The following is a 14087-nucleotide window of genomic DNA, read 5'->3' as shown; positions in this document are numbered from 1 at the left end:
CATTTTCTTTTATATGTAGTCATCTATACCGTTATAAAGATCTCATTGATTTACATTACAAGCTATGATAAATCAATCTTACTTTTAGGCCACAAAATATTGAATCAAAATAATTGCTACCAAATTGTATATTTTTGCTCAGTTTGGGCCTCTCAATTAAATTTAGATGTTTTTCCTCCTTGAGTATGAGTTCCATATTGTCATATATCATACTATATAATATTAAATAAACCATAAAGCCCATATTAAACTAATATAAACTAATACTAAAAACACTTTAAATGAAAATTGTCTGACTATTATTTCATGTTATGCTTCACAGGGTTAAAACAGGTATTTCATTTAAAAATATGATTATTCCATAGTTTGTATTCCCTTCTCACGTTTAACTGTTTTTTTGTGTGTATCTGTGCAGGTGATGTGGGCGGTGAATAGTAACAGGGAGATGGTGAGGCAGGTTGCTCCGGGTTTACAGCAGACCTCTGTACAGAAGCTGCCCCTCGACACACTCCATCATAAAGGCATCAGCAGAGTCCTGCTGCGCTACAACCAGGCCTCTGCGCAGGACGTCCGGTAGGCTTCTGCCCTACTTACAAACACCTGGTCTCACTTATAACATCCATGTTACACGATAAGGGACAGTTTGGGAACAAAAGCTGCAGTTTCTGCTGCACTAGTGTAATGTAACGGAAATGCAAAATCTGCAGTTGTTCAGCCAAACTCAAGCTACGTTTTAGCCAATGTTGCTATTCCAGGCCACTATTTAGCTTGTAAGCTTGTGGCTCACATCTAAATGTAACATGAAACGCCATAGCAACAACAAACAAGCGTAGCGGAAATAAGAGATTTACAAAAGTATGTTGCACTTGGGATGAATTTTGAGTCCCCTGTAAAGTGTGTAAAAGCTAGTCCTATATCTGTGTTTATTTGAGTAGGTTGTATAATGAGAACAACATCAGTCTGACTCTGTATGCGGTGAACGAGCCGTGGCTGTATTCTCTGCTGTGGTGCAGTGGGGTGCCGTCCGTCTCCTCTGAAGCCCCGCAGGTGCTGAGGAAGGTGCACTATCCGCTCTGGCTCATGGTACAAACCCTCATCTGCTTGTAGATTCTTCATTAGGCAATGGCTTAGAAATATAATTGCTCAACATCTGCTGCTCTAGCCTTTATTCAAAATAAGAGCACATTTTCTTTTTTACTAGAATTTAACACAATGACCTATTTAGTTATTTTGTTTGTAATATACAGTAAAATGATAATAATGTCCCATGCAATATAATATTCAGGAGTATGTTTCTTAAGAAAGCATGAGCTAGCATCGGCTGTACTATCAATTCTCTCGCACCATCTTGGGGTGTGTTTGTGTGTGTGTGTGTGTGTGTGCCTCATTAGCATTTGTGTCTTTCCAGACTCCAGATGAGTACTGCTTGATATGGATCTCCACTGATCTCATTTCCTTTGCTGTAGTTTTGGGAATATTTATATTCCAGAAGTAAGTGTCCTCTTGTTTGACATTGCATGTTGTAAATTATAGGAATTATGTTTTATTCAAAATAAGACCTACAAATCTATCTCGCAATCCTCTGTTATTTTAGTAATATGTATATACTTTTAAAGCATTTATAAAATATATTGAATTGGCTTTTTGTATCTTTTTTATGTATCTTTTCAGTTTTCATTTCATTTTTGTCGAAGTTTTTAACACAACACTATCTTAGTTCTTTCTTTTCAACTTTTCAATACATACGCTTATAAATTACTTTAATGAAATATTAAATATTAATCTAAATTCAAATCCTTTCAATCTCAACTAAATTATCAGCTATAAAATATTATCAAATAAAAATATTAATGTTTATAGAGTTATACCAGTGTATATAAATCGTTTTTGCTACTAACATATTAAGATATGTTTATGTTCTTCTGTATATTTATGATAAATTTATGTTCTGCATGAACTTGCTTTTTTAATGCTTAAATTCACCCACAGTACAGTTTTGGTCTAAAATAAAATATGACTTTGAATGATTTTTTTTTCTCACAATCAAATTGAGAACACATAGCGTTCAACCTTTACAAAACAAAATATCCTGAACCATGATTAGAGAGAAGGAAGAAAGAATGAATAAGAAGAAAAAGTTTGCGTTGATGTTGTATTGGATGTTTTGCATACTCACCAGTTATTTTTCATTATAATGTCAAATGTTCGAGATCAGCATAACCGGTTAATGTTTTGTGGGGCTCTGGATTCTCTACGTTTGCTGCGCTTGCCATAGTGACATTTGCATCTGCTTTTCTGAACTGACCTCTTGATTCTCTCCCTTTCTTTTACTCTTGTACCCTTTCTTCCACCTCTCCTCCTCTTCTTCTTGCTCTCTGCCTGATGTGCATGCTCCTCTTCTCTGCTGCATTCTGGCATCTCTCAGCTATCACATAATCAGGTAATTGGGTCAGCACTGTTGGCCCATGCTGCCAGTGTATCTCCCTTTCTTGCCCTTCTTTCTCTATATAACCCTGTTTCAATCTATCTGCATGTATCTTTTGTTTTACCTGTATTTTGGCAATGCTATTACTAACTTTTTTCACTTAACCACACCCCACATGATTACATTTTAATGTCACTATAATTCATATTTAATTCAGATTTATTAGGTGTAATCACTTGGATGAACTCACTAATTTGCTGTGATACTCTGTCACCCCCTTGTGGAGTACAGAATGAGCAACAATCACAATTTACTGACAGTTACATTTAGCTGCTTTTGTTTCTTCAAGTCATTTTCTACTGTTACAGAAAAGTATTTTCCCCAAAATTACTATTTTACATTTATATTTTAGGGTTATCTAAATCTTTCCTTCATATCATATGGTTTAAATCTGATGATCTTGTTGTTTTGGGCCAACAACACTCCAAAATGTCAGTTTTGCCAGATGGTGTCGGATATTATCAGAGGGGGAAAAACATACTTTGAATTATGGGTAATTTGAACAGATGGTCACTATAACTGTAGACCAACAGACTTGTTTTTGGTTCATACATAAATCTAAGTCTTAAGAGTCTAGTAAATTATTCATACAATTGCATTCAGATATTTGGGGGTCAGTAAGGTTTTTAATGTTTTTAAAGGAAGTCTCATGCTCACCAGGGCTGCATTAATTTGATCAAACATACAATAAAAATAGTAATATTATTCAATGCAATGTATGTGATGGCAAAGCTACATAATAGCAGCCATTACCTCAGTTTTCAGTGTCACATGATCCTTCAGAAATCATTCTAATGTGCATTCTAATCATTCTAAATTTTCTGCTCAAGAAACATTTCTTCTTATTATCAATGTTGAAATCAACAACTTTTTGTGGAAAATAGTTTTTTTTTTTAGGATTCTTTGAAATATAACATTATCAATGGCTTTACTGTCACTTTTGATTGATTTAATACATCATTGCTGAATAAAAGTACACTGCCTGGCCAAAAATAAATGTAGCTGTTTGGATTTAAATGCTTAATAGTCTATAATTGGATCATTATCGCTGTGATTATTATGTTTCTAACATGTTATATGTTGAATAGCAAGTCTTTTTTTATTTGGGCCAGGTGGTGTATTCATTTTTACTGACCCCAAACATTTAAATAGTAATGTAAATGTTTACTGTATATCTTAGTCTTACCAATTACATTAATAAATCAGTGAGATTCAGGAGTTAATTTGGTTGTCAACACTGGGATTGTAAATCAAAAAGAACTGTTTTCTTAGCAGAGTCAGCTGTAACAACGCAATTTATGTTTGGCTATGGTCACTAAGGTCGGTTTGTGTATGTGTGTGTTTGTGTGCACGTGATCACAGGTGGAGAATGAGTGGAATGCGTAGCTACAACCCAGAGCAGATCATGCTGAGCGCAGCTGTCAGGAGGTCCAGCAGAGATGTCAACATCATGAAGGAGAAGCTCATCTTCTCTGGTAAGAGCCATAAAACCACCTTATGTTGGCGTTTCTCATGCTGTGTGTGTGAGAAAGAGCTTATTACGTGCTGCTCTGAAATGCTTGATTGGTCAATCTAATATTTGTATAATGACTACTAAACTACACATTTCACCATTGTCCATGGCAAAATACTGTTTCAATATTTACATTTATTTAATGTCTCATTTATTAATTCACGTCTTGCTTTTCATACCACGAATCTCATTAACAACATCTTGTTACTCAAAACAATATTTAAAAAAGGAATTCAGTATTCAACCAAATATATAGTGAGTAAAACATTTGATAAATGGCTAAAAACTCATGTTAAGTCCCAAGTTACAGCAAGAAAACTATAATGTCGCCAGAGGAACGAAAATCATGTAGTGAAGTGTTCTGTGTGTTTCACAATCACAATGACATATAGCGCTGTAATGAAAAGAAAAGAAAAAAATACATAAAAACACATCACTGCCAGAAGTTGTTGCCCAGAGTTTAAATGATTAAACCTAGAGGCCTATCTTAACTCTAATGTTACGTTTATTATGTAATCTATATATTTCAGAACGACACAAGATCCCTGTCAGGGATTATTTTGGCATTTACCCTTTAAAGCTTATATATATAAGCTTTAAAGGGTAAATGCCAAAATAATCCCTGACAGGGATCTTGTGTCGTTCTGAAATATATGTTTTGCCCCTCATAATAAAAACTACAGAACAAAACTACAGTGACCACTGATATGTATACGTTTTATGTAAGTACTCTACTATCCACCTTATTTTAGAGTGGCCATTTGTACATTGAATGTGCAAGGCTTATAGTGACACCACCTTCCAGTTATCTAGCCGTTTAAAATCACTGCGTTGCTAAATAAGGGCGATACTGTTATAAAGATCTCATTGATTTACATTACAAGCTGTCAGAATTTAATCTAAACATCAGCAACCGCATGAAATTGCTTATTTTTGCTCAGTTTGGGCCTCTTTATTATACTATATGAGCCATAAAAGCCTGATGCATGAAATGAGATACTCAATGAAAACCATTTGTAATCTTTCCTTTTTTTTAGTTATGCTGTCTAAAGGTTCAGTGAATAATATTCCATTTCAAACAAACAAACAAAAAAGTGTTCTTTCTTCAAATGTCTTTACAGGATTAATATCCGGTTAACTGTACACATGTTGCATGCATTGTTTTTTTTGGATTGGCATTGTGTGTGCATGTGTCCCAACGGTGTTTGCATGCCTCTGTGTGTTTTTAAGGTCAGCAACAGTAGCTGTCCACCTCCTGGGTTTGAGTCTTCCACTGCTGTATGTCTCCGCATCCCTTCATCCCTTCATCCCATTCCAACTCATTCCATTCCCTTCTCCCTCCTGTCTCTCAATGTCTATCGCCGTCCTGTCTCCTCCTGCATCCATTCATCCATCCATCCAACAATCAATCCATACTCTGCTGACATCCCACAGTTTGAATGATAGCTCATGGAGGGCTGTAGCATCACTGGCCAGGGTAACTGTGGCCTACGTATGGTGAGTATGAGGGTGATGATCATTCAAATGTGTGGGAGAAGATTCAAAAAGAAGATCTACAACTTGCTTTTCTCCAGCAGCTATGTTCCAAGTGCACAAACTCCATAGGCAGCTATACCTTCTAAGAAAGCTTATTATGTTGAAACTCACACAAACCATTAGAGATCCTTGTAATATGATGATTTGGTGGTTTGAAGAAACATTTACATTTACATTTACATTTATGCATTTGGCAGACGCTTTTATCCAAAGCGACTTACATTGCATTCAAGGTACACATTTTACATTATTATCAGTTCTTGCTTTCCCTGGGAATCGAACCTATGACCTTGGCGTTGCTAGCGCCACGCTCTACTGGTTGAGCTACAGAAAAACATTTCTTTTTAATATCAATGTTGAAAACAGTTGCGCTGCTTGAAGGTGCAGTAAGCGAATTCTGAGAAACGGTGTTGATATTTGAAACCGACACCCAAACAAACACACCCCTCTTTTTATTGCTCCACCCCCAAAATTATGAACGTGCTATGCAAAGGGTTGGGTACCGAAACCCGGTGGCCATATAGCACCGGTACCTATATAACCGGTATGTACTGGACCAAATCAGAACGCAGATTTGGGCTCCTCATTTCGGTGCCATCAAACGCTCGGCGCTCATCACATATCATAACAATTCAGTTTTCAACCACATCATGTTTATTTTAGGTTTCAGACATTTAAATGCACATAAGTAGCGGCAAAAACATGCTGATGTCTATGGAAGTGGCAATAACTCCTTTCTGACAGTTATAATTTGGCTGTTTTATTTATATCAGACACACATTATATAAGTTACTATATAGTTTACTCTATTCTTCTCTTGAGTTCACCGGTCACTTTTACTTTCATGTATTCCGACAGATCTGATTCTCTGAGGCGCGAACTAACATGGCGGCGCTCATCGCGCATTATAGATCAACTAACATGATCATTATGACAAAACACATTCACTTACACATATTTGAAAATCAGAATATCAGATAGCTCATGACATGTGTAACAAGTTTGTGAATATTTTGAATAAAAAAGAAAGAAAAATTAATAAACCGATAGAGCTGAGCTGTCATCAGGTGCTTTGTGTCATGTGAGAAGCATGGCGTGTTGCCATGGAAACAAAAAGGTGATGCATTATAAAATATTTAGCCAAAGAATATGGTCATATTAATGCAAAATAATGCTGAACTGAAGCTGGTTTGTAGCAGACCAAGAATACAGACTACTTTGCTGTTATTAGTGCTGTAATATCACTATTATTAGTGCTGTTATCTAGTGTTAAAGGGTTAGTTCACCCAAAAATGAAAATAATTTCATTAATTACTCACCCTCATGTCGTTGGACACCCGTAAGACCTTCGTTCATCTTCGGAACACAAATGAAGATATTTTTGTTGAAAGCTGATGGCTGAGAAAGGCTTCAGATAGGCCTCCCTTGGCATTTAGTATATTTCCACTCACAAAACCCATTAAAGGCACTAAAAACGTTGTTACAAAGTCCATCTCACTCAGTGGCTGTACAATAATTTTTACGAAGCAACGATAATAGTTTTTGTGCGCAAAAAAAAAATCTAAATAATGACTTTATCCACCAAGTTCCGTGTAGGTCTCGGACGTGAACTCACCTGGAACTCACGCGATAGCGGCACCTCGATTGGCTACAAGGGTGTTGTAGTGTTATGTCTGATTGGTCCGATCCACTTTTTTTCTTTTATTTACAAAGCCAGGGCTATGTACAAACACACAAACAGAACATCTAGCAAATCTTCACATAATTGTTCGCTTAGTTGTTTATTTAATTTTTCAACAGCATTTCTCGGAAATCACTTGTTGCACCTTTAAATATAGTTTGTGGAAACTCAAATTATTAGTTCAAAAATACATTAGAAAATAGATTAGGACATTGTTTATTTGAAATAGAAAACTCTTGTAACATTATTAATGTCTTTAAATTGATCCATTTCTATTGATTTAATGAGTAGACATACTGAATTAAATATTGTTTCCCTCAATTTTGTCTGAATATGAGATGCTTGGCTGTTGGAAATTGATTCAGTATTGATTCAGATGTTAGCATTCAGTTAAGCTCACGAACAAATCGGCACACAAAACAACATTGAGTAAAATGTTAATTTCTAGTTATATGAAATGGTTTTCTACTGTTATTGTTAGTAATACCGATTAATATATTAAAAGCAATAACATATTTTCTATCATGGATTTCCTGTAGCTCCTAAGTATGACGCAAGCAACGACAAGGTCTTGTGAACTAGATCAATGTATACCTTGATTAAAAGTGTTATTTTGAGTGGAAAAAAATGTCTTACTTGTTGCAATGTATTATGGGTTTACACTATAAAGGATACGTGAAATACTAACTGACTGAATATGACAACGATTTTAAGACAAAAAAATTCTTATAAGGTAGAAAAAGTAGCACACCTATGATGCCTCGTAAAATGCTGACTAGGTAGGGATCTCACTAGGGTTTTTAACAGAGCCGGTGTGTGTCAAGTGTGATTCTCGGTTCGTGATTTTGCATCGTCAAAGTGAAGGTCTTGCGTCATGGATGTTAAACTTTGTTTCGCCTTCTTCTGTCTTGTTCCACAGAGGTGAGCAACGGGGTCAGCAACGATGAATCGTATACGGAAAATGGATTTAACTACTACACCAATTAAGACGTTGCTCAATGACCAATGGACCGAAAAAACGCATCACATCCCGAAACAGCAAGTGGTGTATCCTCTGAACTACTGACTTAACTCTGTCTACTGGTGATGATGGACTCTTGTACAGATTTTCTTTTTTTCTTCTGCTGTTAAGTTGCTTGTTCTGAAAAGACTGGAAAAGAGAAGTTGGAAGTGTGGTTTTTCTGTTGACTATTACCAAATCTGTGGCCTCTTCCCCCACGTAACACTTGAGGATGCTGGAATGCCTGTTACTTGCTTCGTATTGCAAGCATGCCTGTGATGATAAAGTGGATTTTATCTGTCGGTTTTTGGGGATTTTATTTTTTCTAATCTTCCATAGCCAGCCAATCTGGAGTATAAGATATATAATGCCAGTTTTTTTTTTTTTTCTAGACCTTGATTTGGTGTGATATTCAGTCTAATGATGCCTTCTGTTCAAACGGTTGTGAATTTTGAAGAACTAACAGGTGTTTACAGAGTGCCTGCCTTTAGCCTTCCAATGATATTTACCGTGTTTTATATATGCCATATATTTAGCATGTTGTTCAGTTGTCATTTTGAGAGGAAACCACCCAGCCTTATCATCTTGGTCTGCATGATGCCAGATTACATGGAACATTTAGGCACGTTCTGCATACATACTGTATCCATGGTTTGATTTTTAAGAACAAAAACAAAATTCCCTGATTAGTTTGGATTGCAGAAATGGAAAGTAAAAGATGCTCTGTTAAAAGTTTAGTTAAGGCTGTAGTTGAACACTGTTTATAAAGAAAGCTGGCTTGGAGTTTCGATGCCGTGCAATATTACCTGGACACTGTCCTATAATAAAAAGTGTTTGAATGTTGTTCTGTGACATGTATTTTAATTTTTAAACTATTAAATTATCATTTTTAGCCTCAACCCTCTTGTTTAAGTAGCTTTTCATGTATTAAATACTTTGTACAGGGCTTCCCGTTGCCGAGGTGCCCTGACCCCTGACTTTATATTGTAAATGTGAGATGTGACATTGTTTACAGTGGTTGTGCTGTCACAAAGGACAGGGCTGGACAGTTGTGCTGGTTGATGTTTTTATGATGTGTTTCAGAGGTCAGTCAATAAAAAAACTCTGCAGTTTTTACAGTGTTTGTATTTCTTTGCACAGTAGCAAAGGTTCAAGGACTTTAATGACACATGAAATGTTACAGGACTTTTACAAAAATAGAATTATTACAGTTACATGAAAAGTTTGGATATGCATTCTCACTGATAAATGTATCATAACTGTTTCCCCCCTTTTACTGTGTTCTTCTGCATGTTAAAGTGCATTAAACGAAGTTCACACTTTGCATAATTTTTCACCTCTAATATTGAGCATTTAGAAATACATAAACAAAACAGGCAAACACAAACTAGTTTAACATCTTTTTTGGTCCATATGGTTAAATATACTTTTTTTTATATGGACAAAAATGAGCGTGTGAAACTTTATTTAAATAAATATTTATATATCTTTCTTTTATTTATCAATTCACATTATTATAAAAAGCTTCAGTTTGATGTTTTCCTGAACTTAATACCACACTGGTCATGCTGGTAAATTTTAGATTATTTGTATTTAAAAGTTGGCAGTTACTGTTTACCACAACACTAATATTTAACTCTATTAGAAAAACAAAAACTTGCATAAAAAGAACAAAAAAAAAAAAATCTGACTTTGCTTAGTCTATCAAACAAATTTAAATGTGGAAATGATAAAAAGGCACAAGCAAAACTCCAGTAGACAGAAACAGCTAGCTGATAAGACCAAGCTAGCCTCTGTAAAATAAATAAATAAATAAATAGCTGAGACTGGAATGATTATTCAGTTATATACAAACAGCTGCTTCCCTGAATACAACATCATTAAACCTGCCAAAACCAGTTGTGAAAGACCTATTGCACAGTTAGTACCAGTTAGGCACACAGATGGCAATAAACTAACCAATATTGTCCCAAGCAGAAACTTGCTCGGGATAACAGGAGCAAAACATTCTCTCAACGCTATTTATATAATGAATGTCTAAATAAATACTCTGCATCTGTTCTAAAGAAAAACGTACACATTTTGATTTGGGCCAACAACTCCAGACGTTAAGAACAAATGCTCTAGTAACCACTTTGTTTGGACCGATTCATTGCAAAGCTAATATATATATATATATATATTATAATATTATATATATATATAAGGAAGCAAAGACATTAAACATGTTGTTTAACCAGTTTTTGGTTTGTTGGCACAAAGGAGTCACATGAAAAATGCCCAAGTATCAGTTCAAATCGCTGGACCAATCAGCTGAAGTTGGTCTTGCGAAGGTGCCTGTTGGGAATTTCAATTGCGCTGACCTGGAGAGGCCAAGAGCCGCCCATGATGCCTGCTTGAATGGCCACCCCCGTCACCACGGCCAGGTCAGGGTCCACGGAGGTGTTCGGGTCCTTCCCAAAGTACTGACTGATGAGCTGTCTAATGCGGGGGATCCTCGTAGATCCTCCCACCAGGACGATCTCATCCACCTCCTCTTTCCCTAGATGGCCCTCGATGAGGACGGTCTCAATGGGCGCCAGGATCTTCTGAAAGAGATCCGCATTGAGCTCCTCAAAGAGTTCCCGCGTCAGTTTCTCCTGAAAGAGGACTTTTTCCTCTCGTGCTCCGTTCTCTCCTGTTGTCTGCAGGTGAAGAGGAACTTGGAGATGAACTTGAGAGTCCTGGGTGAGGTTGAGTTTGGCGGCCTCGACAGCCTGACGGAGAAGGTGGATGTCTTCTTTAAGAGTAGGGGGCACGCCGTACTGCTGCCGCACTCGCTCGATGGAGTACTGCAACAAACGCTGGGTAAAATCCTGCCCTCCGAGCTTGTTATTGCCTGTGGAGATAAAGATCATGTGCTAATCATGTGCTGAAACAGGATGAGGGTTGTGCACCTGATGTGACACCATTTCCATGTGTTAAATGTCAGTGAGGTTTCAGTGACAGAATATTACCCAAAACCTTGTAACCAAATACCCATTGATATCAAACCACTGAGCCAGGGGGAAAACGTGCATAACCAGGGCACCTACCTCCATTTTCTAGATGAATTTCAATGATTTTCCATTCATTTTCAAATCATTTGTGATGAGAATCATTATAAAATTATTGAAATAAATAACTTTAAAGAAATAATCATAATAATACATAATAACGAGGCAAAAATACTGTTGAATACTACAAAAAACTGGCAAAATCCCCATGATGTTTTAATTGAACTCTGACATTAAGAACAATAAAATTAAATCAAAATCCAATACACCCACATTAAAGTTTCTATTTGTTTCCTATAGAAAGCGTTTTAACGTGGTGTGGGTCGCTCCCCTCAATCAATGCATTTCACCATGAAAAAATGACGTGACAGGCAGTATTTGACTAAACGTCATAGAGAATCCTTAAACTCATTGGCTGCAGCCTCTGTAGATACACTAGTAGCATAGTGGTGTTTGGTGACACAAGAAGTACAAAATAAATAAAAATGAAACAATGGACAATGAGCCTAAAGTATAAGTTATTATGTATCTTACACAATTGAAAAAAATTGTGTAAGATACAAAAAAATAAAATACTGTTTTAGGTATTATACGGAGTTAGGATTAAAAGTTCACACCCCTCCTTCCGACAACAACAACAAAACATTACTGTGTGAATTATTCAGAATTACGTTTCTAAATGTGGTATAAGTGCACCACCCTAAGGATAGTCCTGCCACAGATGTATGTTTTCCATTGTAAAATCTCTTTGTTGACACGTAATATATCAATCACCCAGCTCACCTGCCATTGCTCTGGTGAGAAACATGCCACCCTGCTTATTGAGAAGTGAAACATCTAGTGTTCCTCCTCCCAGATCCACCACCAGCACATTAAACACATCTGCCTTATGCAGTCCATAGGCCATTGCCGCCGCCGTGGGCTCGTTGATCACCCGCAGAATGTCCAGTCCTGGATAAAGAGGAGATGCACAGTGAGTGATCATTTTACTTAACCATTGATCATTCATTTGTATTTTAGATTTTAACCAGGACATTATCAACAGGCTACTTGTAATGATTTTAATAGCAAGACCTTGTCACAGTGTCAGAGATTGACATGGAAGAGAAGAAATTTTTAAATAAATCATTATTTTTGTGCAGAAAAGTATTCTTGTCGCTTCATAAAATTAATGTTGAACCACTGGAGTCACATAGACTATTTAAACAGTTTTTACTACCTTTCTGGGTCTTAAAAAGTTGTAAATAACGTTGCTGTCTATGCAGGGGTCAGAGAGCGCTCGGATGAAAAAATATCTTGTGTTCCGAAGATGAACGGAGGTCTTACGGGTAATTAATGACAGAATTTTCCTTTTTGGGTGAACTAAGTCTTAAAATGCGACTGCACAAGTAAGTAGTAAACTGACCAGCTAGGTTAGCAGCTCTAATGGTGTAGTTTCTTTGCCTCTCATCAAACTCTGCCGGTACTGATATGACCGCTTTATTAATAGGAACTCCCAGTTGCTTCTCTGCCATCTTTCTCATTTTGAGGAGGAGACGGGATCCGATGAATTCAGGAGTAACTGTGAAGGTGCTGTTTGTAGAGACTATGAATTCTGCACTCCCATTGTTGAACATCACCTGTAAAATAGTAAAGAAAATATCAGAGATACTACAGAAGTAATGAACGAATGTAACGTATGACACACGTACCTTAAACGGATATCGTGCACTCTCTCTCTCTAAAGTCTCTTGGTCAAAAATCTTCCCTATAAATCTCTTGGAATCATAGATTGTGTTTTGAGGATTTATGTCAGACAATTCCTGGCCCTCATGTCCAGAAAACACACCGGTAGGGGTGAACGAGACCACACTTGGGATACTTTTGCGACCTTTGTCATCTTCAATAACCTCAATCTCGCCTGTGCCAGGGTGAAACACTCCCACAGAGCAGAACGTGGTCCCAAGATCTAACCCAATGACCCTGGGCTTTGGAGGAGGGAGGTATTGCTGTCCCAGGTATCCTGCTAAGAACAAAGCCAGTATGACAGAACCTGTAGGGACATAAAATATATATATATATGACTGTTGAAAAGAAAAGAATGTTGAAATCAGGCAATTAGCTGTACAACAAAAGCTTATTGTGGTACAGTATAAGATGTTAGTAGCATGATAACTTTGTTATACCATAGAACTTAATGGTTACCATATGTAACTTATATGCCGTTCATAAGCATTTCAACGACTGTGTAAAAACATGGTATATAGAAAACTAAAACATGACAAATACCACGGTGCCTATCTAAACAATATTCCCAATAAATTGATGCCCAAAGAATGCTGTCTAGCTAACTAGGTTGAGACAGCCGCAGTAACATCTGTAGTATAAGAACGAAGCCAGCTGTGTTAATAAATTGTGTGTAAAATAAAACCCGTTGATGTTTGAGTCTGACTCCTTTGTCTCAAGCTAAACAAGATACCTGACTGTCTGATTTGGTAAAAATCGATCTAGTTATCTACGTACAGTCAGTTATTTGGGACTTTCATGCCAGATGCGTCAGTTCTGTTTTTAGCTAACGGCTACACGAACGGATATTCTGTTAAATTTGATATATATCTTGCCGGACACATTCGTTAAAATCAACACTCACCTATTATGGACATTTCTCCAGCCATGTTTCCAACACAATATGCTATGGATCACTGTAGAAGAGAAGTTCATTCAGTATCTGCGCCGACAATACGAACATATACACGTCAACCTAATACGTACTGTTTGGCTTTTGGTAGTTGTAGTTCTTTTCATCAGCCTCATGGCTACAAAGTGAGTGGAATTATCTATGTTGATAACTCCATTTC

At 36.8% G+C, this 14087-nt stretch overlaps 2 protein-coding genes across 6 annotated transcripts in view; one reads left to right on the top strand and one right to left on the bottom strand.

Annotated features, from left to right (window-relative positions):
• gdpd5b (glycerophosphodiester phosphodiesterase domain containing 5b) overlaps nt 1–9327 on the top strand; it is a 69602-nt gene extending 60275 nt beyond the window's left edge. For 2 of the 5 annotated variants that reach the window (XM_067450498.1, XM_067450499.1), the window contains 6 exons: nt 416–573; nt 936–1083; nt 1409–1491; nt 2426–2440; nt 3848–3960; nt 8135–9327. In XM_067450498.1, the coding sequence (XP_067306599.1) occupies nt 416–573; nt 936–1083; nt 1409–1491; nt 2426–2440; nt 3848–3960; nt 8135–8202 (585 nt within the window). In that variant the 3' untranslated portion in view covers nt 8203–9327. Of the gene's footprint in view, nt 1–415; nt 574–935; nt 1084–1408; nt 1492–2425; nt 2441–3847; nt 3961–5228; nt 5496–8134 lie in introns of all 5 variants that reach the window. The other 3 variants (XR_010906739.1, XR_010906740.1, XM_067450501.1) reach the window with 3 other exon arrangements.
• Nucleotides 9325–14001, bottom strand: hspa13 (heat shock protein 70 family, member 13). The gene is made up of 5 exons (XM_067450502.1): nt 13880–14001; nt 12942–13282; nt 12656–12869; nt 12034–12201; nt 9325–11093 (listed from the first exon to the last, which is right to left on the bottom strand). The coding sequence occupies exons 1-5, from the start codon at nt 13902–13904 to the stop codon at nt 10525–10527; spliced, it is 1317 nt and encodes a 438-aa protein (XP_067306603.1). The 5' UTR covers nt 13905–14001; the 3' UTR covers nt 9325–10524.
• Nucleotides 14002–14087: the final 86 nt, after the last annotated feature.

This window comes from Pseudorasbora parva, chromosome 8 (assembly GCF_024679245.1).
Source record: "Pseudorasbora parva isolate DD20220531a chromosome 8, ASM2467924v1, whole genome shotgun sequence".
NCBI classification, from domain to species: Eukaryota; Metazoa; Chordata; class Actinopteri; order Cypriniformes; family Gobionidae; genus Pseudorasbora; species Pseudorasbora parva.
This window is presented reverse-complemented; position numbering and strand designations above follow the sequence as displayed.

Bases quoted from the DNA above. Each gene is read 5' to 3' on its own strand.
- hspa13 (XM_067450502.1), bottom strand. From the start codon at position 13,904: ATGGCTGGAGAAATGTCCATAATAG. The intron at 12,870-12,941 runs GTACGTGTGTCA...ACTATTTTACAG, and splicing joins GTGCACGATATCCGTTTAAG to GTGATGTTCAACAATGGGAG. The intron at 11,094-12,033 runs GTGAGCTGGGTG...TTATCTCCACAG, and splicing joins TCTCACCAGAGCAATGGCAG to GCAATAACAAGCTCGGAGGG.